At 39.9% G+C, this 21,062-nt stretch overlaps 1 protein-coding gene across 2 annotated transcripts in view; it reads left to right on the plus strand.

Moving 5' to 3' along the window:
• Positions 1–986: 986 nt before the first annotated feature.
• The window catches only part of CWC22 (CWC22 spliceosome associated protein homolog), a 63,138-nt gene continuing 43,062 nt past the window's right edge, over positions 987–21,062 (plus strand). Inside the window, exons 1-2 of one of the 2 annotated variants that reach the window (XM_043894385.1) lie at positions 987–1,153; positions 18,072–18,211. In XM_043894385.1, coding sequence (XP_043750320.1) covers positions 18,185–18,211 — 27 coding nt within the window. In that variant the 5' untranslated portion in view covers positions 987–1,153; positions 18,072–18,184. Of the gene's footprint in view, positions 1,154–6,619; positions 6,879–18,071; positions 18,212–21,062 lie in introns of those variants that run through there. The other variant, XM_043894386.1, reaches the window with a different exon arrangement.

The following is a 21,062-nucleotide window of genomic DNA, read 5'->3' on the forward strand; positions in this document are numbered from 1 at the left end:
TACACAGAAGAACTGTACAAAAAAGATCTTCATGACCCAGATAATCATGATAGTGTGATCACTCACCTAGAACCAGATATCTGGTAATATGAAGTTTACTCAAACTCACGTCCATTGAGTCGGTGATGCCGTCCAACCATCTCATCCTCTGCCATCCCCTTCTCCTCCCACCTTCAATCTTTCCCAACAATAGGGTCTTTTCAAATGAGTCAGTTCTTCACATCAGGTGGCCAGAGTATTGGAGTTGGAGATGGACAGGGAGGCCTACCGTTCTGCAGTCCAGGGGTAGAAAAGGGTCTGACAGGACTGAGTGACTGAACTGAACTGAAGTTTCCAAAATAGTAACAAATAGTTTAATATTTATGTTCTGTAACTTTTGAAAAGCAATGATTAAGAAAATGCTTCTACTGATTACCTCAGACTTCTATTTCCAAGTCAGTCAGAAAGTTTTCTCCTGTGTCTCGCCAGCTGGTTGGTACCTTTACCTAAAATGGAGGCATCATCTTATCTACAGAATTAGTTTCTCCTCATTACTTCACTCTGGGGTCCGATATTTTCCTATTCACTTGGGTTTGCAATCTTGGAACCTGGTAGGCACTTAACACTTGTTACAGTTCGTAACATTTTTGTTTTGGTTCTTGGTTTGACGATTGTAAAAAGTCTAAAAAGGTGTCTGGTTTCCTTAAGATTTTCACAGAAATGTGGCTACACTAAGGTCTCCTTTTTTTGTCAACTGCAGAGAAATAAGTTTACAGTAAATTTTTAAAAATCTTAAGACAGAAATAGGTTACCGGTGAGCTTCCAGAGCAAACTCTACGATCCTTATCCAGAAGAACTATCATTCCCGTCGTGCATTGCTGCCTTCTCAGCCTACAACTGGGCACGTCATTTCCGCCCGCATTGGCGGAGGGTTCTGGATTTTGTAGTTTGTGTCTCTTTTGTCGCCGTCTTGGGAAGGGAAAAGTGTGGCCGGATCGACGGCTCTGAATCTGGTCTTATAAAACAATGTTTAAAATAAGTTAATAAAATAACGTATCAGAGTCAGTTTACGTCAGGTTTTTATGTATTTCACGTTCCGCCTTCCTCTCACTGCGGGGCCGGGGAAGAGGAAGTGACGTGCTTCCGGTGTGATGGCGGCGCAGTGGAGCTCCAGGTAATTACCGAAGTCCGTAGACTCGCTGCAGGCAGCGAGTTGGAGTTGGGGTTGCAGGTTGCCAGGCCGGGTGGGAAATGAAGGGGCCCCAGGAGGAGGTGGGGGCTCGCTGGTGTGGCCGTGGGCGCCTTTCGGTTTCGCTTGGGTCTCCCGCCGCGCGGTGGCCCGCGAGGTTGGATTGTGAGCGTCGGTCGGGCCGAAGAGCCCCAGTGAGTGGGATGGGGAGTGCGCAGTGGGATGGAGAGTGCCTGCGCGGACCGACTAGCTTCCTCGGGAGGTTCCTGGAGCTGTCTCTCCGCGGTGGCTTTTATGGTGGAATCCAGCACCAGCGCGGGTACCCTTTCCTTTCGTGTGAGGTGTGTTTTGGGCGCGGATCACTTGGAGCCTCTCGAGTCCTTGGTTCGGGGCCCAAGGACCCTTTCTTAGTGCCTGGGCCCCGAACCACAGGTGTGAGATTAATGAACCGTGGTTTATTAAAAAGCTGTGGAAGTTCTCTCATTCCTCTTTCCGGCGAAGTATTTTTGTGACTGCTTCAAAATTTCATAGTCGTTTCTTTTTCATCATTTACCACGTAGTTCTGAGGACCGTTCATTTATTATTATGTGTGTTCTTCTCTGTTATCCTTTGTCTTTTCGTAACTTGTGTTTCAGTCGTTCCGTCGTGTCCTACTCTTTGCCCCCGGATGGACTGCAGCACGCCAGGCTTCCCTGCCCTTCACCATCTCCCGGAGTTTGTTCAGACTGGTGTCCATTGAGTCAGTGATGCCATCCAATCATCTCGTCCTCTGTCGTTCCCTTCTCCTCCTGATTTCAATCTTTACCAGCATTAGGGTCTTTTACATTGAGTCGTCTCTTCACATTAGGTGGCCAAAATATTAGAGTTTCTGCTTCAAGGTCAGTCCTTTCAATGAATATTCAGGACTGGTTTCCTTTAGGATGGATTGATTGGATCTCTTTGCTGTCCAAGGGACTCTCAAAAGTCGTCTCCAACACCACACTTCGGAAACATCAATTCTTTGGCGCTCAGCTTTCCTAATGGCCCCTAATATCCATACATAACTGCTGGAAAAACCGTATCTTTGACTAGACTGACCTTTGTCTCCAAAGTAATGTCTCTGCTTTTTAATATGCTGTCTAGGTTTTTCATAGCTTTTTTCCCAAGAAGCAAGTGTCTTTTAATTTCATGGCTGCAATCACGATCTGCAGTGATTTTGGAGCCCCCCAAAATAAAATGTGTCACTGGTTCCTTTGTTCCATCATCTATTTGTCATGAAGTGATGGGACTGGATGCCATGATGTGTTTTTTGAATGTTGAGTTTTAAGCCAACTTTTTCACTCTCCTCTTTCACTTTCATCAAGAGGCTCTTTAGTTCTTCACTTTTGCCATAAGGGTGGTGTCATCTGCATATCTGAGGTTATTGATATTTCTCCCAGCAGTCTTGATTTCAGCTTGTGTTTCATCCAGCCCTGCATTTAGCATGATGTACTCTGTGTATAAGTTAAATAAGCAGAGTGACAATATATAGCCTTGAGATACTCCTTTCCCAATTTGGAACCAGTCTGTTGTTCCATGTCTGGTTCTAACTTGCTTCTTGACCTGCCTACAGACTACTCAGGAGGCAGGTAACGTGGTCTGGTATTCCCACCTCTTGAAGAATTTTCCAGTCTGTTGTAATCCACACTGTCAAAAGCTTTGGCGTCGTCAGTAAAGCAGAAGTAGATGTTTTTCTGGAACGCTCTTGCTTTTTCTATGATCCAGCAATTTGATCTCTGGTTCCTCTACCTTTTCTAAATCCAGATTGAACATCTGGAAGTTCTCACTTCATGTACTGTTGAAGCCTGGCTTAGAGGATTTTGAGCATTACTTTGCTATCATGTGAGATGAGTGCAGTTGTGCGGTAGTTTGAGCATTCTTTGGGATTGGAATGAAAACTGACCTTTTCCAGTCCTGTGGCCACTGCTGAGTTTTCCAAATTTGTTGGCATACTGAATGCAGCATTTTAACAGCATCATATTTTAGGACTTGAAATAGCTCAGCCGGAATTCCATCACCTCCACTAGCTTTGTTTGTAGTGATGCTTCCTAAGGCCCACTTAACTTCACATTTCAGGATGTCTGGCTCTAAGTGGGTGATCACACCATCATCAAGTTAGGTGTATAGGTGTATCCCTAACTTGATGTATGTCACTGCTAGCCTACAGCTAGTTTAAGAAAGAAGTGGATTTTGCTAATATAGCTGATCCCACTAGTGACTTTGAGGGCTTCCTTGTTGCTTTTCTCTGCTTCTCTGTTTAAACCTGAGAATCCTAGCATGGGAGGGTAATGGAATAAAAAGGCCTCTTGGCCTATTAGTTTTAGCAAACCTCCAGACTTTAATAAGCCTGTAACCTAAATATTTTATCTCAGTATATTCATTTCTCAAGTGGACATTGAGAGACATTTCAAGGCCTACAAGGAAGTTTGTATTTTCAAAGCCTTTTCTTCAAGAGTAATATACCAGGGGAGGAAGCAGTGATTAAAGCAAACCTTTGCTATTTGTAGTTAAGCTAAATCTTTTCCCATTGAACAGATACCAAAAAAATGGTGTGGGCTGCCTTGCCCGGGGGACCTAAGGGTCCCTTGATTATGAAATAGGTTGGCTAATGGGAGGGTGAGACCCAGTGGAGGTTCATCTTTAATTTGACTTTGAGCTTAACTCATAAATGGATCAGACTAGAGTTCGGTACTTTCACCTTGAAAGCTACCCTGTGAGTCCTTTCCTGAATTAGTTTATCAGGACAGGTTTATTCTAGCCCTGATGACAGGAGTCTCTGGTCTAGAATATAGTGCTGTATTTAGGGGCTACTTTATAAACTTCTCTGTGGAGGCCTCAAATTTTATTTAAAATTTAGATTATGATTTACTAAGTGCCTCTTTCATTTAATCATCAGCAAGCCTACCTTCAAAGCTGTGCTGTGAGAGTTGAGAGAACATATCTGGCCCTTATACTTACGTACAGCAAGCTGATGAACGCATTTTGGGGAGGGGGGCACAAAGTGGTATGAATGAAGGCATGCAACGTTTTCAGCAGTTAGACCTGTTTTAGTAAGTTGAAGTAACTACACCTTGAGGGTCAGATTTCCTCTTGGATTGGAACTGGTAGGAAAGGAACTGATACTTTTTTCATCTCATAGGGAGGTATATTAAAGCTACTCTCCAGGTTAACCGAGGGAGGGTGGTGGTGAAGACAGGGATGGTTTTGCTCCTTATGGTACTGTCTTGATACAGTTGATGGCAACAGCTTGGCCATTCCTAGAAGCAGGGGTTGATACGTGGGATGAGACTGTTGTGGTATTCCATGGTAAAGAAGTTGTCAGATATCATTATAGGGAGTTCTTCCTAGGAAGAATTAGGAGCAAGCATCAAAAGCTTACACACCTCCTTTTATATTTGATTTTAGAATTGGAACCTATGAAGTAGCAGGCACTGTTATACAGTGGATATATAGCAGTGACCAAGAACTTCAAGGATCCAGTGTTCTACAAGGTCTTTCGTGCCTCTGAGTCCTTATACATGCTATCTCATTGCCTGAATGACTTACTTGTCCTTCAAAATCCAGCTTCTAGACCGATTTCTTTCTGTGTTCCCCAGACCCACTACTTGCCCTTCCACTTTTCTAATAGTATTGTGTTTATAACATTGCTGTAGCACTTAGATTTCTCTGCTCTGCCTGATAATAGGCACTCTTTTCTCAGACCTCAGTGTCTTGTTCACAGCTTAACATACATCTCCCCTCACAAGATACACACACTGCCTTTGACCCTCTATTCTTAATTTGCTTCCAAAGAATTGGGGGTAAAGTAAAAAGAAAAAGACCATGACCATCCTGCTTTTTCTCAACCTTTAAACCTTTCTCTTAAGTGCTTTTCTGAACCACTTTTTAATATAAATATCAGTTCTTTTCATTCTATTTTCCTGTTTCTCCCATACAAAATTTTTCAGTTATAAAAAATCTCACAAAGGAGACTTTCCTCACAAATGCAAGCTTTAAAGACAAAACGAAAAAGGGACTGTTCAGTGGGTGGTTAGATGCGCCGGAGCTGTTTCTTTGCCACAAGTGGTGAGGGTTATGTAGGTTTTAAATGTAAGGTTTTTTGTCTTTTCTTTGTTACCATGACAATGGGTATAAATTTAACTTAATCACAGATCAGTAAAACCCATACTGACAATATTTATTCAGTGAATCAGGTGCTGGGATTAATGAGGAAAGTTGAGTTCTGCTGCTGGCCTCTTGAGCTGTGTGAACCAAGTGAAGTGTGGGGTAACGAGAAGGCAAGATGAGGTGGGCTTCAGAGGGTCTGAGTACAGGTGATTAAAGGCATAGCAGCAGTGGAGATGTCCCTTGTGTGTGTGTGCTTAGTCGTGTCTGACACTTGGTGACCCCCTGGACTGTAGCCCTCCAGGCTTTTCTGTCCGTGGAATTTTCCAGGTAAGAATACTGCAGTGGGGTTGCCATTTCCTGCTCTAGGAGTATCTTCTTGACCCCGGGGTCAAACTCACATCTCTTGCATCGCCTGTATTGGCAGGCGGATTCCTTACCACTGCACCACCTGGGAAGCCCCAGAGATATCCCTTAAGATTTATTTTTATTCAGTTAACGAGAAGAACTGCTACTAAAGAACTCTTTTCTATTAAAGACTGAAATAAGGAGACTGATGGTAGATAGAGTAGGCATTGAGACAAAATTTTCATTTTAAAAACTTAGAAGGAAATTTGAAAGTGTGAAATAATAGTTATATTGTAGTGGAATGTGCTTTTAATTTAAGGCCTGGATTTCTCTCGGGGCAGCATTACAGGTATTTAAAGAATCCGTTTGCTCTGTGTAGGTAGAATGCAGTGGAGCCCTACAGGTGTGTAGTATGTTTTTTAGAGGTAAGTTGGGAAAGTCCTTATATTCTGGAGATAAAGAAGACCTGTGAGAAATCTCATTAGAGAGGTCAAAACTATTTTGCCTTCTTCTAAAATGAAACCAGGGATTATCTTATAGGATCTTCCCTAAATGGAGCCTTCCCCCTACTTTTCTCCTATATACAATGGCAGAGAGAATGGGGGGAAATGGGCAGATTTGATTCTGTCTCCTGTTAACTGAGAAGATAGGATCAGTTAGATTTGATGACTGACTGGGAATGAGGAAATTGTCACTTGCCTAGTTTTACAGGTAATATTTTAGAGGAAGTGCTGGTTTGAGGAGAGGAGGAAATGAGTTCCAATTTGGACTTCTGTAGTTCAGCGGGCTTTTGGTGCATCCACACGGAGGTTTCTATAGGCATTCGGAGATAAAGGCTTGGAACACTGTAGAAAAGATTGGATGAAGTAAAATCGTTCTTATGAGTATTAGCCTAGGATGTGGAAGTGGAGATGGTCTTCCGGAGAGAATGTGGAGAAAGAAAAGATAAGGACTATTCATTTGTTCATTTACCAGGTATTGAGAGACTTCTGGGATTATAATAGTGAACAAAACAGACAAAACTGCCTGAGCAAAGATTAAACGCTATGGAATGGTAAACTGTTAGAGGGGTGGACAGAGGAAGAGACAGAAGCAAAACCAGATGAACTTGGTATCTGTGATAGAAGTTGAGAAATGAGAACTTCAAGAAGGTGGTTAGCAGTACCAAATACTGTACAGTGTCATAAAAGAAGGAAGTGGCCCCTGGATTTAGCAACAAGAAAGTCATTATTTAACCTTGGTAAGTACTGTGGAATCCTAAGAGTGGAAACCAAATTGTGGTAAGAGGGGTTAACAAAGGTCCATCTAGTCAAGGCTATGGTTTTTCCAGTGGTCATTATGGATGTGAGAGTTGGACTGTGAAGAAAAATGAGCGCCGAAAAATTGATGCTTTTGAACTGTGGTGTTGGAGAAGACTCTTGAGAGTCCCTTGGACTGCAAGGAGATCTAACCAGTCCATCCTAAAGGAGATCAGCCCTGGGTGTTCATTGGAAGGACTGATGCTGAAGCTGAAACTCCAATACTTTGGCCACCTCATGTGAAGAGTTGACTCATTTGAAAAGACCCTGATACTGGGAAAGATTGAGGGCAGGAGAAGAAGGGGATGACAGAGGATGAGATGGCCGGATGGCATCACCGACTCGATGGACATGAGTTTGAGTAAATTCCGGGAGTTGGTGATGGACAGGGAGGCCTGGCGTGCTGCGATTCATGGAGTCGCAGAGTCGGACGCGACTGAGTGACTGAACTGAACTGAACTGAAGAGTTGGAGGCACTTCATGTGAACTTATCTACCAGAAAAAGCTTGGTTGTGTAGAGAAAGAGAATGGAATTAGAGAGGGGGCAAGATAAAGGGAATTTGCCCCATAAATGTCATAATTTATATTCAAATGAATCAGTAAATAAGTTCAACATGTAGAATTTTTCTTGAAAACTAACTTATTTGGAAATCAATACTGTAAATCCAGAAGTAGCTGATAGAGATTTTGAAACAAAAATCAACAACTTGCTGCTCTCATAGAGCCTGCATTCTAGGGAAAAGGCTGGATCTTCCCATGTACCAAAAAAGACTTTTTTAAAAAGTTTAGGTAGCATATTAATATGATGATTATCATTTTAATTTCTTTGGTAACTTAACACAGACTAATATGGATTGGCTTCATGATGTGGGAAGTGAATGGGGGTTAACACTCTCTCAATTTATAATGAGTGATTTTTGGTATGAATGTTAGTCTTGGAAAAGGAAATGGCAGTCCACTCCAGTATTTTTGCCCGGAGAATTCCATGGACAGAGGAGCCTGGGGGGCCACATTCCATGGGGTCACAAAGAGTCAGGCACCACCGAAGCAACTTAACACACACACATTGGTGTCACTGAGTTCTTAAAAAATGACAAGAACTTTGAGATTTTGTCTTTTTTTTTTTTTACTCATCTGAGTCTCACTGTCATAAGAAGTCCCCAAGTTGGTGCTGTCTTCCCTACATAGAGTTAAAGACCAGTCAGAAGTGTTTATGCTGTTTATTCCTCATCGCTTAAAAACCCAAACAATGTCTAATACTATCTGCACAGCTTCTAACCCTGTTACTTCTACGTGGTAACCTTTAGTCACTCAAATGGTTATGCATCAAAGCACACACCTGGTGTACTGTAGTGTATCAGAGAGCAAACAGGGAGGACAGATCTGCATTTCTGTGTTTGTATTGGTAATTCTGATTTGACATTCAGAATTTGTTCAGATTTTACAGAGGGAATACAGTGCAGATATATTTATTAAGTAATCCCCCTTTTGGGGTCCCAGGGCAACATCATCTAGTCCAATACATGTAATATTTCTATAGTACATCATGTGAAGAGTCACATAAAGTTTTGAGTTAGTGCATGTCAAGTTTTGCTGCCAAATGAGTTTACCAAAAATCTGTGTTTTTAAGACATTTCGGATTTCAGAATTGCACATAAGGGATTGTCACTCTTGTGACTTTTCTTGAAAAGTTTTGGCCCTTTTATTTTCTTGATTTTGTGAACCTGTGCTGAAATCAAATTACAGTATCAAATTTTTTCTTACGTGGCATATCATGGGGCAAATTTCTTGCTAATATGTATGTTTTCAAAAAAATAGCAAGAAAAAATAAGGAAGCAGTTTTCTTAAACAATGTTTCTTTTTCCTCTAGTACAAATAGGGAAAGGCCATGGCAATCTTGTCATTAATGCTTAAGAACTGTGGCCAATCTGTTATTCCTATCTGTTCCCTGAAAAGGAAAGTCACTATTTGGAAGGGTCATCGGTTTGTGTCCTATTTGGAAATTTTTCAAAGGATTCCATCAACACCACCTTTCTATTACATTTTTGTGTTAAGAACAGATTTGAACTAGCTTTTAATTTGAATGCTATTTACTATTACATTTTCTTATTTTGTTTTTTGTTTTAAACTCTGTTATAATGTTTGGAGTTTGCCGTGCTTACTGTTACTATGTAGAATGCAGAAGAGCAAACTAAAGGAAATCGACTTCTTTAACTTTCTTTTAAAAATTTTATGATAGTATATTTCCATAAGTTCCTCTAACATGGGTTGAAGATACCTAAGGGACAGTGGTAAATGTTTTATTTTGAAATAATTGAGAGAGTAGTGCATTAATTAGTTGAATATTTTCCTGTTTCTTGAAGTTTTGAGATAATTGCAGAGTATATAATTTTATAGTTTCCAGTTACTAGTCTAAAGCAGTCTTCTTAAAAATCTTATTAAGTATTTTGTTTTCTGATGCTTGCTGAAACAACATCTTCTTATTATGAAATATTCTTCTTGCTCAGGAGAGTAGGTGTGGTTTTGCTGAGTGACTGACTTGTGACAAGGAGAGAAAAATTTAATAATTCATCATGAAATGCACACAGTGATGCTAAGAAGAGCAGTGAGAGCTATAAACTCTAGATAAATTACTCTCGTTGCAGGAATTTCCAATTAGTCTATGTATCAAGCATGCACATATTGAACTCAGAATTTCCCTGTAGGCATATTCTGTATAAATCTGGACGATGATAGTACTTTATGCATTTTTTGTTAGAACTGGGATAGCAGTCTACAGTATTATCAATTTCACTCTTGTGTTTTGGGACATAGAAATGTAACAGATTGTACTTGATTGCCAGAAAAGTATTTGGTGATGACGGTTGAAGGGTAGAAAGGTGAAAGATGACACTGATCAGCAAGAAAACTCAGTAAACTTAAATGGATGAGATAATTTGAAATTAAAGGCATTAAAAATTGCCATGTGTGTGTGAGTGTAGGATGAGAAGAGAAACCAGGTTTTGTGTATGTGTTTATGTGTGTAGGATGAGAAGAGAAACCAGGTTTTAGACCCAAGAGGGATCATCAAGAAAAATACTAGATATTGCACAATAGTCAAGTGATTTATTTGCTCATATTGTACCTGGTCACAGTGAATTCTTGGTATGCAAATTAAATAAAGGAATCCTTAGCATTATTATTCATGTTTAAAAAAAGTAGGGCCTCATTATATTAACATCAAAACCTTTACTATCTGGAACTTTTAATGGATCAGTTTAGGAAAATTTTATGCATAGTATATATAGATTATATCTTTTTACATTTTATAATTTACCAGTTTGGCATCAGCTTACTAATGTTGGTATTTTCCTTGGGATGCAGTATCAGATGGTTTGGCATCAGATAAACTTTCTTGAATTTTAGCTCTGTCACGTACTAGCAGTGATTTATTTGTACACATCGCTTCAACTGTCTGTACCTCAGTTTTCCCATTGAAAAATAAGGCTTAAAAAAGTCACAAAAGCAGGGTAACAATGAAGGTTGAATAAGAATATAGAAATGAAGTGCCTGGTATAGTGTCTTTGTGACTATAACAATTTATTATTTATTTGTTTTTGTTGTTATTATTATCTGACTAAATGTTTGTGACTCCTGACACAGGAAATGTAATTAGTTCATCTCAGATATCTCAGAAACATCATTGTAATGTGCTGTAGAATTGTTAGTGTAGATGGCAAATTAGTGTGTTGTGGAGCTGCTATATACATTGGCATTCTTCCCTTTGGCTGGTTTCGAACAGCATTGGGCAAACTGTGTTCACCGTTGTATCATTCCTGTCAGCCACGGGTCACTAACCATCACATTATTTTAAAATGACTTACCTCATTGGAAAACATGTTTTACGGTTGAGAAAAATGCTTTTTGAATGCTTATAAATTGTTGGTACTAGAGCTTAGACTATCTCCTTTATTATCAATTTGGGCACACTATATATAAAGCCTATATAGGTATATAGTATACACTATATAGGTATGTAGGTAAAGGCTGATTTTGAAATACATCTTATTTTAGGTACATGTTAAGGTAAGTTCTCTTGGGTTGAAAATATGTTTATCTGTATGGATTTAAGTATTTCTGAAAGTCCAGATCCCACCCTGTTCACATTCTTCTACCCAGAAACCCAGATGTGCATATAGTACTTTTCAGCAAGTTCATAGTATTACTGGACTAGAAAGTGTCCTCTTCCATTATTTTGTCCCCCATTAAGAGAAGAGACGTCCAGTCTGCCTCCTTTATTTGGAAGAAAGACTGCATAGAAGATATTAGTTAACTGAGTTAGTGCTCATTTCAAGTTAGCATGGATCCTACTATATAAACATACCCCATTATAGAGTAGGGCAAATTGTTCAACTTTGGATCTAAACACAGTCCACATATTACATGTGTTAAGTCTGTTAAGCCTCTTTTAACAGTTGTACCACCCATTTCTTTCTTTTTTTGTCCTCCATGTCATCGAATTGTTGAAGAAAGTGCTTCATTTGTCTTGTATGTTAAAGTCCATCAATAAAAAATCCCCAGTGATGCACTTAGTGCTCGTCAGATATCTGGTCTAGGCAGGCATTTGTAGACAAGAGAGAACTTGTAAACTAAAGAGCCATCTTATTCTCTGTTGTCCCCTTCTCCTCCCACCTTCAATCTTTCCCAACATCAGGGTCTTTTCAAATGAGTCAGTTCTTCACACCAGGTGGCCAAAGTATTGGAGTTTCAGCTTCAACATCAGTTCTTCCAGTGAACACTAAGGACTGGTTGGATCTCCTTGCAGTCCAAGGGACTCTCAAGTCTTCTCCAACACCACAGTTCAAAAGTATCAATTCTTTGGTGCTCAGCTTTCTTTACAGTCCGACTCTCACATCCATACATGACTACTGGAAAAACCATAGCCTTGACTAGATGGACCTTTGTTGGCAAAGTAGTATCTCTGCTTTTTAATATGCTGTCTAGGTTGGTCATACCTTTTCTTTCCAGGAGCAAGCGTCTTTTAATTTCATGGCTGCAATCACCATCTGCAGTGATTTTGGAGCCCAGAAAAATAAAGTCAGCCACTGTTTCCACTGTTTCCCCATCTATTTGCCATGAAATGGTGGGACCCAATACCATGATCTTAGTTTTCTGAATGTTCAGTTTTAAGCCAACTTCTTCACTCTCCTCTTTCACTTTCATCAAGAGACTCTTTAGTTTTTTTTCACTTTCTGCCATAAGGGTGGTGTCATCTGCATATCTGAGGTTATTGGTATTTCTCCTGGCAATCTTGATTCCAGCTTTTGCTTCCTCCAGCCCAGCATTTCTCATGATGTACTCTGCATATAAGTTAAATAAGCAGGGTGACAATATACAGCCTTGACGGACTCCTTTTCCTATTTGGAACCAGTCTGTTGTTCCATGTTCAGTTCTGACTGTTGCTTCCTGACCTGCATACAGATTTCTCAAGAGGCAGGTCAGGTGGTCTGGTATTCCCATCTCTTTAAGAATTTTCCAGTGTTGTGATCCACACAGTCAAAGGCTTTGGCATAGTCAATAAAGCAGAAATAGATGTTTCTCTGGAATTCTCTTGCTTTTTTGATGATCTAGCAGATGTTGGCAATTTGACCTCTGGTTCCTCTACCTTTTCTAAAACCAGCTTGAACATCTGGAAGTTCCTGGTTCACGTATTATTGAAGCCTGGCTTGGACAAATTTGAATATCGTATCTGGCGATTGTCAAAACAAGGATTCAGAATGCCCTGACTAAAAGCCTCCAGTGTCTGCTAATCATTTAGAATTGTGTTGTTTAGTATGGTAACCAGTAGCCACATGTGGTTATTCATGTTTAAATATAAATGTAATTAAAATCATATAAAATTAATTTTCTCATTTCCACTAGGTATATTTGAAGTTCTCAATAGCCGCATGTGGCCAGTGACTATTGTATTGGTATAGTGGCTACTGACAGTTCAGAAAAAGAACCTGTCCATCAGTGCAGAAAATCTTTTTGTACAGTGCTGATCTAGAAGTGTCCGCTAGCAGAGAGCAGAAAAAAAATAAGAGGATCAAGGACAAAAATAATGCAAATGAGTCTATGGCAGTTACTGGCGTCTAGCATCTGTTGAAGGAGGGCTTTGTTCTGTCTTCTGTGTTTTCTCCTTCTGGATCAGAAAAGTCCTGAAAATGAGTCACAGTGATTGATGGCAGCAGTATCCACCAGCATATTCCCTGCAAAACGTAATGAGTACCAGGCAGAGTCTTTTACTTAGATTAGATTCTTTTGAGGTTCATTTTGGACAGTTCATTTCTTTAGCCTAGTTCATAGAGGGAGTCTTGGTGAATGTAATTTGTGGTTACAGTTAATTTGTGGTGGTGGCAGGGTATGTTTGTGCGTGCGTGCTCAGTCGTACCCCGTGGACTGTCGTCCTCCAGGCTCCCCTGTCCATGGAGTTTTCCAGGCAAGAATACTGGAGTGGGTTGCCATTTCCTACTCCAGGGGATCTTCCTGACCTAGCGATCGAACTCACGTCTCTAGTGTCTCCCACATTGGCAGGCAGATTCTTTACCACTGTGCCACCGGGGAAACCCCAATTAATTTGTATAACAACTTTATTAAAATAGAAGAGAATGGAATCCTCTATTGAGGTATCGTATAGATCATCCCAGGAGTAAGGACACACGATGAATAGTAAGGACATTAACAGTTCTCTAGGCTTTTAATTTTTACATAAAGTATGTTCCATATCTCACAGTTAATAAGCATATTTAAGCCTACGGGCAAGAAAATTTTTACTGTTTATTCCAGTGTACATATATGCATTTTTTAACTTGAGAAGTACATAATCATTGAAACAATTACTGTTATCAGATACATATCTAGTTTACATAGGAAGACTGAATTCTGATGCAGGTTTTTTCCTTTTCTTGCCCTCTCTCAATTTTTCATGTTTTATTTTCATTTTAAAGATAATAAAAGTGTTTCATGAACATATTTTGTCATCTGGATGACTCCAGTTCAGTGCTTAAATTTGTGTTTGTGATCATGTTATAACAGATGCGTGCATGCTAAAGTCCTTTCAGTCGTGTCCGACTCTTTGCGACCCTGTGGACTGCAGCCTGTCAGGCTCCTCTGTCCGTGGGATTCTACAGGCAAGAATACTGGAGTGGGTTGCCATGCCCTTCTCTAGTTGATCTTCCTGACCCATGGATCGGACCCCCCATCTCTTATATCTCCTGGATTGGCAGCAAGTTCTTAACCAAAAGCACCACTGGGAAGCCCGTTATGGTGGATACTGTTACTTTAATTATCACGGCTGATGTCCTAAGCTCCAAAAAGCCTGTGCGCTGGCCGCCAGTGCATTATGAGTGAGAGTTTTCTCCCTATGAATGGTGCCCAGATTTCTCAGATGTAAAAAGCACTGATACTGATTTTTGCTTTTTACATACATGTATGTGCTTTTTACCAGTTAGTTAAGGATTAATATTTGAATTTATGTTTCCCTTTTGAAATGATTTATGTCTTAAGTTCTTCACTACAAAGTAGGTAAGCTGTGGAGTCCTGTCCTTGACTCATGATTTCAGACAAATTGATAACCAGTTTCTCGTTCAGAATTGGAAGGCTGAGAAATCTTGAGGAAGAGTTGGATATTGGAATTACCTTGGGGATGCCTTCGTAAAATCAGTGTGCCTAGGTATTCCCCTCCGCCCCCCGCCACCCCTGTATACGGATCTTCTTCTAAGTAAGTCAGGTGGGCCCTAATATATGTACAAGTAATTCTCCAGCCGTGCAGATTTTCATATTCCACTTTTTTTTTTTTAACATAGTGACTTCAGGATCTTGTTTTATAGTATTAAGTAATGATCTGAAATGACATGTGTTAAAAAAAAGACCCAGCCAGCCACTTTGCTTTCTTAGTAGCTGAGTTCTTTGCTTATCATTATAGATTTACTTTTTGTAAATAAATTAACTTTACTTTTTATAAGTTAATCTATAAATAAATTTATAAGTAAGCTCCGTGTGGGCAAGGAATTTTGTTAGGATTGTTCATTGCTGTCTACCCAGTTCTTAAAAGGATGCCTGGCAAAATACAAGTGTAATAAATGTTTGTTGTTATTGAATAAATGTATATATAAATAATACTAGATGATAAGGATATACTAGAATATAATGATGGTGCTTGTAGAGGTTAAAAAAATGCCATTACCTTTGGGCAAAAGTTTGTTGAATAAAATTTTTTTAGTTTTATAGCTCTATACATTTATAGCCGTAAAAACAGGATCTTTGAAAGGAATCATGTGATTTCTGTATGGCAAATACACATTGTGTTAGTCATTTTGAGGAGGCAAGTGGGACCTAAAATCCAGCCAAGACTAGGTTATAATACCTTCAGGGCTGTATCCCCTGAAGTGAGGGAGGAGTAGCTTCTGTTTTTTATTTAGAAATGTTTGTTTATTAATACTTGACATAATTCATAGAGTTAATTAAGTTTGCCATCTTATTTTTTTCTTTTTGTCCTCTGTTTTTTGTTCCTTCTCTCCTGCATTTATAAATTATTTTTTAATTCCATTTTAATTTATCTGTAGACATTTTGGTTATATTTATTTACCTTTTTTTTGTCATTTCTCTAAAGAACATAAAGTCTATCCTTAGCTTTTCACAGCCTTCTTAGAGTTCATATTGTACTGCCTCAGAAAAAAATCAGGAACCTTGCCTCATGTAGGTCCATTTTAGTCCACAAATATCTGCATACATACACTATGCCCTCTCAAGACATTATAGTTCAGTTCAGTCGCTCAGTTATGTTTAACTCTTTGCAACTCTATGGACAGCAGTACACCAGGCCTCCCAGTCCATCACTAACTCCCAGAGTTTACTCAAACTCATGTCTGTTGAGTCAGTGATGCCATCCAACCATCTCATCTTCTGTTGTCCCCTTCTCCTCCCACCTTCAGTCTTTCCTAGCATCAGGGTCTTTTCAAATGAATCAGTTCTTCGCATCAGGTGGCCAAATTATTGGAGTTTCAGCTTCAGCATCAATCCTTCCAATAAATATTCAAGACTGATTTCCTTTAGGATGGACTGGTTGGATCTCCTTGCAGTCCAAGGGACTCTCAAGAGTCTTCTCCAACATAGTATCTGCTTTAAACAGATCTGTGTATTTTAGGTAAAGGAAAATGTAGTCTTTTATATTTCTTGAGACAGTTACCATTTCCAGTGTTACTTTTTCCTTTTTGAAAATCCATACTTCTATCTGGTATTATTTCCCTTAGCATTTCTTGCAATGCAGGTCTGCTGGTGATGCATTCTCTTAATTTCTCTTAGTTGTTTTTGTTTGCTTTGTTCAGTCAGAAAAATGTCTTTATTTCATCTTCATTCTTAAGATTATTTTTGCTGGAGGTTAGCAGTTTCTTAATCTTTCAGCACTTTAAAGATTATTCTACTGTCTTTTGGTCTCCTTAGTTTCTAAAGAAAAGTCAGAAATAATTTGAATTATTCCCCTTGTATAATGTGTTATTTTTTCTTCTTGCTGCTCTCAGGATTTTCTCTTTATCTTTAGTTTTCAGCAGTTTGATTACTGACTACTATATGTAACTATTTGTGTAAGTGTGATTTTCTTTATATGTATCCTGTTGGGGAGTGTTCAAGCTTCTTGAATCTGTAAATTTGTGTCTTTCATCAAATTTGGGGATATCTTGGCTGTTATTTCTTGAAATATTTCTTCTATCCCATTCTTTCTCTCTTTCCTTCTTGTACTTTAATTACACAATGCCCATTGATATTGTCTTACATATCTCTGATACAGTTCATTAAAATTTCTCTCTCTGTTCTTTAGATTGGATAGTTTTTAATGATTTTTACATCAAACTTACTGGCTTTCCTTTATCTCCATTTTGCTCTTAAGTCTGTCCAGTGAATTTTTTGCTTCATGTATTTTTCAGTCCTTGAATTTCAGTTTGGTTCGTTTTTTGTTTTGGGTTTTTTCCCCTGAAATTTTCTATATTTTTATTCCTTACAAGCATGTCTTCCTTTTCACTTTTGACTACGCTTTGAAAACTTCTTTTGCTAATTTCATCATCTGGATTGGTGTCTCAGTATTGGTTTTCTTTGATTGTCTTTTTTCTCAAGATTGGGCCACAGTTATCTGATAAGTTATTTTTTAATTGTATCATGGACATTTTACTATTCTGTTAAGACTTTGGATTCTGGTGTATTCCTCTGAGAAATGATGACCCTTTAGGCAATTATTTGATAAGGCTTAAGTTGCAAGTTCTGTCTCTTGAACCCATCTGTCTCTTGAGTTGTTCACATCTGTGTTCAGTTCTGTGGTCCTGAGCAGGACTCTCTTTAGTATGTGTATGGGTTCAGGTGTAGTCAGAAATTTGGGAGAGTGTATTGAGCGCATGGGACTTGCCTTCTCTGGCTCTCTCTGCTCTGGGAGTCCTTGGGCAATGATATGCTTTAGATTGCAGTTATACTTTGTAGATTGACATGTTTGTGAAGAATCAGCCATATTTTGTTTTTACTAATCTAGATAGCATGGTAACCATGGTAAAGGAAACTTTTCTTTACTTAGTGATTTATATACCTTCCCAACTGCATTAAGTGATGGCAGTTGTGTATCACTGTACTTTATAGTACCTAGATTATTTGTGTATGTGGTCCAGTGAAAAGAATACCTAATCAGGTGTCGTTAAGCTAGGTTTCTAGTCCGCCGCTAGCTTGTTTTATAGTTTGGAACGTTGTTATAACTTAGAACATTGAAATGACTTATCTGACAGTGTTCTTATCCTTAAAGGATTGGACGAGATAATCTGTATCATCCTTTCTCCAATTCAAATTAGATTTTTTTTAAATTGTTTTCAGTTACTTTGGTGCTGAGCACAGTTTTTACTGTATATTCTCTACCTCTTTTAATTTTTTTTCTATTTCACTTTTGTGATTTCCTTACCTTATACCATACCATAAATTATAAACTACTGCTATGCTATTCTTATAAAATACTTGAATGGCAGTTGTGTATGAACATAACTGTCAGTTCAGCATTTTTCAACAATTACCAAAATAATGACATGTCATTATTTTACACACTTCTTATTAGTGTTAACAAAGGTTTATTTTGGTATATTTTATAGGTGACATTTGCAGACAGAAAAGGTGAACTGTCAAGGAATTCATCCTGTTTGATATTTGTTATTTGGGCCAGCTTAAGGAGTCTTTGACATATCACATCAACTGGCAAAAGAAAATGAAAAGTAGTGTGGCACAAATAAAGGTAAGTGTTTGAAACTTATAATAAAGAACATAAACTCATAGTCATTTATCTACCCTTTAAGCAAAAATGCATTTATATAACTAGGGCAGTAGAACCAGACAGTAGAGTTGTGTCATACACACATTGAACTTAATGCTATTTCAACTCTAGATATTTGGCCAGATGGTAAAGTGGTAAGTTGAGAGAACATACAGGGGTGGAGGAGGGTGTGTGTGTGTGTATGAGTGTGTGCATGTGTGTATAAATCAAGAAAGTATATGTGAGTGAGCATGTATATATAAAAGAAAAATAAGAGCAGGAAATTCCACCATTCTTAAAGAGCATTATTTCCTGCATGAGTGTAAATGGAAGATGATTATCTTCTTTCTCAGTTGGTCACAGTTTTTGCATGTCTGTCTACAAGTGAACCTCTTGTTGCATATTACAGATGCATAAATGGGCTACTTATTTTGTGCTGTAGTTTAGACTTTATACATTTGTTTATTCACCAAATATTCGCTGAATTCTTACGATGTCCCAGTGATTGTTTTGAGCACTTTGGGTAAAATGGTGAATAAAACAAGATTCCTTGGTCTTGTAGAGTTTACATTCTAGTGGTGGAGAAAGCAAATAGATCATAAACTTAATATGTAAGTGGATTATGTAGTATTTTCACAGTGTTAAATGCTAGATTGTGCTATGGAAAAAAGAAATAGGATAAGGTTGATCAGTAGCAATTGGATGATGCAGTTTTTAATAGGGAGGGACCAGTGAAAAGGAGCTTTTTTGAGCACACACTTGAAGGAAATGAGGGAGTTAGCCCACTAGATGTCTGGGAGAGGAGTGTGCTTGACAACGGGAACAACAGAGGCAAAACTGCAGAGCCCAGTGTGGCTGGAGCAGCTGCTGAGGAAAGTAGAATAGCAGAGGTAGTCAGCGTGCTCACAAGAACTGTTCCATCTGCTTCAGACCCGTTCCTCTGCCTCTGAGTGGACCTTGCAGAAGAGCAAGCATTCTACTTCTTTCCGTTTCGGCTGCACAGATCTACTTGCCAGTGTGTGTAGTCCGTAGATCTACAAGCAGGCACGTTACTTCCTGTATCTTGGAGTCAGTAAAGGGGAAGGTGGCTTTTTATTTGATTATGAAGACAGACACTTCTTTCCCCTCCTGCACCACCTCTGCACCCCTAAACCCACTTTAGTGTGAGATAGGAGCTCCTCAACAGCAGGCCCCAGGTACCAGGCTTGAGGTGTGAATGCTTGATAAGAGTGAATTGATATGCTTACAGACTGAGACAGGCTCTGTTGCCATCTCTTCAAACCTCTTTTGAGTATGAGAAGACACTCTCTAGGCCTCCCTCCTAGGTAGACATCCAGCCTGTGCTTACGTATTTCCTTTGGCAGGGGGTTCGCTGTCCCGGAAGCTGGCGCCGTCTGTCAGTAGATACCTTCATATGGTGTTCTAAAATCTTCCTCTTTGGAACTTGTATTTGTTGGTCCACTGACAGCTAAACAATTAAAATTGTGGGCCTAGTAGATGGCAGACCGTGGTAGGAGTTGGGACCTAAGGAGAAAGGAGACCGTGTGCAAAACTGGCTCTTGACTGAGCCCTGTTAGACAGGAGCCCTCAGTTTAGTCTCTGCCTTTTACACAGAGGGAGAAGTGTTCGGTCTTTCTCAGAGTCCTCTTCCTGTTTCTCTTAGACTGTGCCTCTCCACGTGTTCCTTTTGTCGTCCACGTGGGTCTTCCAGGGCATCACCCTAGCGTGGGAAATGTCCCCAGCAAGCTGTTCACAGTGGCTCAACCCCCTTCAGCCAGTTCCCAGTTTCATTTGCCTTCCTCTCTCCATCTTGTTGGCCACTAGCTGGGTTGGGCCGGTCTTACCTCAGATCCTCTCTTAATATTTTGAGGCCTCATCTGTAAGGTTCAGGAGGCTTCAGCTGAGGATCCCTTATTTTTCCATTGACTTTACGTAGCTTCCTTAGCCAGTTAGAGGCAAGCTCCGTAACTCTTCCAGCCTCTCCTCTCTTTGTGCTCTAAAGACTTGCCCCCCGAGCCTAAGGGATGTTCAGGGCCTCCGGACACAGGCTCCCTGCTCCTGTCGCCGCCTCGCACCACTGTCTGCATTGCCAGAGACTGCAGGTGACTACTCAGTGTACCGTGTTTGCTTTGCTTGAGGAAAAAGTTGGAGGATTTGTAAAGGTCATTTCAACAATACATTACCATCAACTACTGCTCTGACTTCGAATCTAACCTCTCTGATAAGGGAAAGAGGGACATTCAGGTTACTATTACTTGGGTCAAACTTTGAAGTTATTTTCCACTGAGTAAAATGTACTGAAACCCAGTTCAGGTTCCCCTTCCTCACGGTCACCCTTGCACTGTGTGCCCCGGACCTGGCTCCTTCTTGGATCCCCTTGCTCACGGTCACCCTTGCACTGTGTGCCCCGGACCTGGCTCCTTCTTGGATCCCCTTGCTCACGGTCACCCTTGCACTGTGTGCCCCGGCGCTGGCTCCTTCTTGGATCCCCTTACTCACGGTCACCCTTGCACTGTGTACCCCGGACCTGGCTCCTTCTTGGATCCCCTTCCTCACGGTCACCCTTGCACTGTGTGCCCCGGACCTGGCTCCTTCTTGGATCCCCTGTTGGCACTGACTGTGTGTGGCAGCCATTGGTTAACCTGATCGCATTTATGAAATCCTGAGTCATGACTTCAGTATTTTTGATTTCTCCCTCTTGCTCACAGCAGATGTTGTGGAGGTGTGTTAAAAATCATTAGCACAGAACTGAGGCCTTCTCCCTAATGTAGTCAAAATAATTGCCATGTCTTGTAAAAGAGCAAGCAGAGAGTGCAGTTCTATTGTTTTCTCT

This window comes from Cervus elaphus, chromosome 33, assembly GCF_910594005.1.
Source record: "Cervus elaphus chromosome 33, mCerEla1.1, whole genome shotgun sequence".
Taxonomy (NCBI): domain Eukaryota; kingdom Metazoa; phylum Chordata; class Mammalia; order Artiodactyla; family Cervidae; genus Cervus; species Cervus elaphus.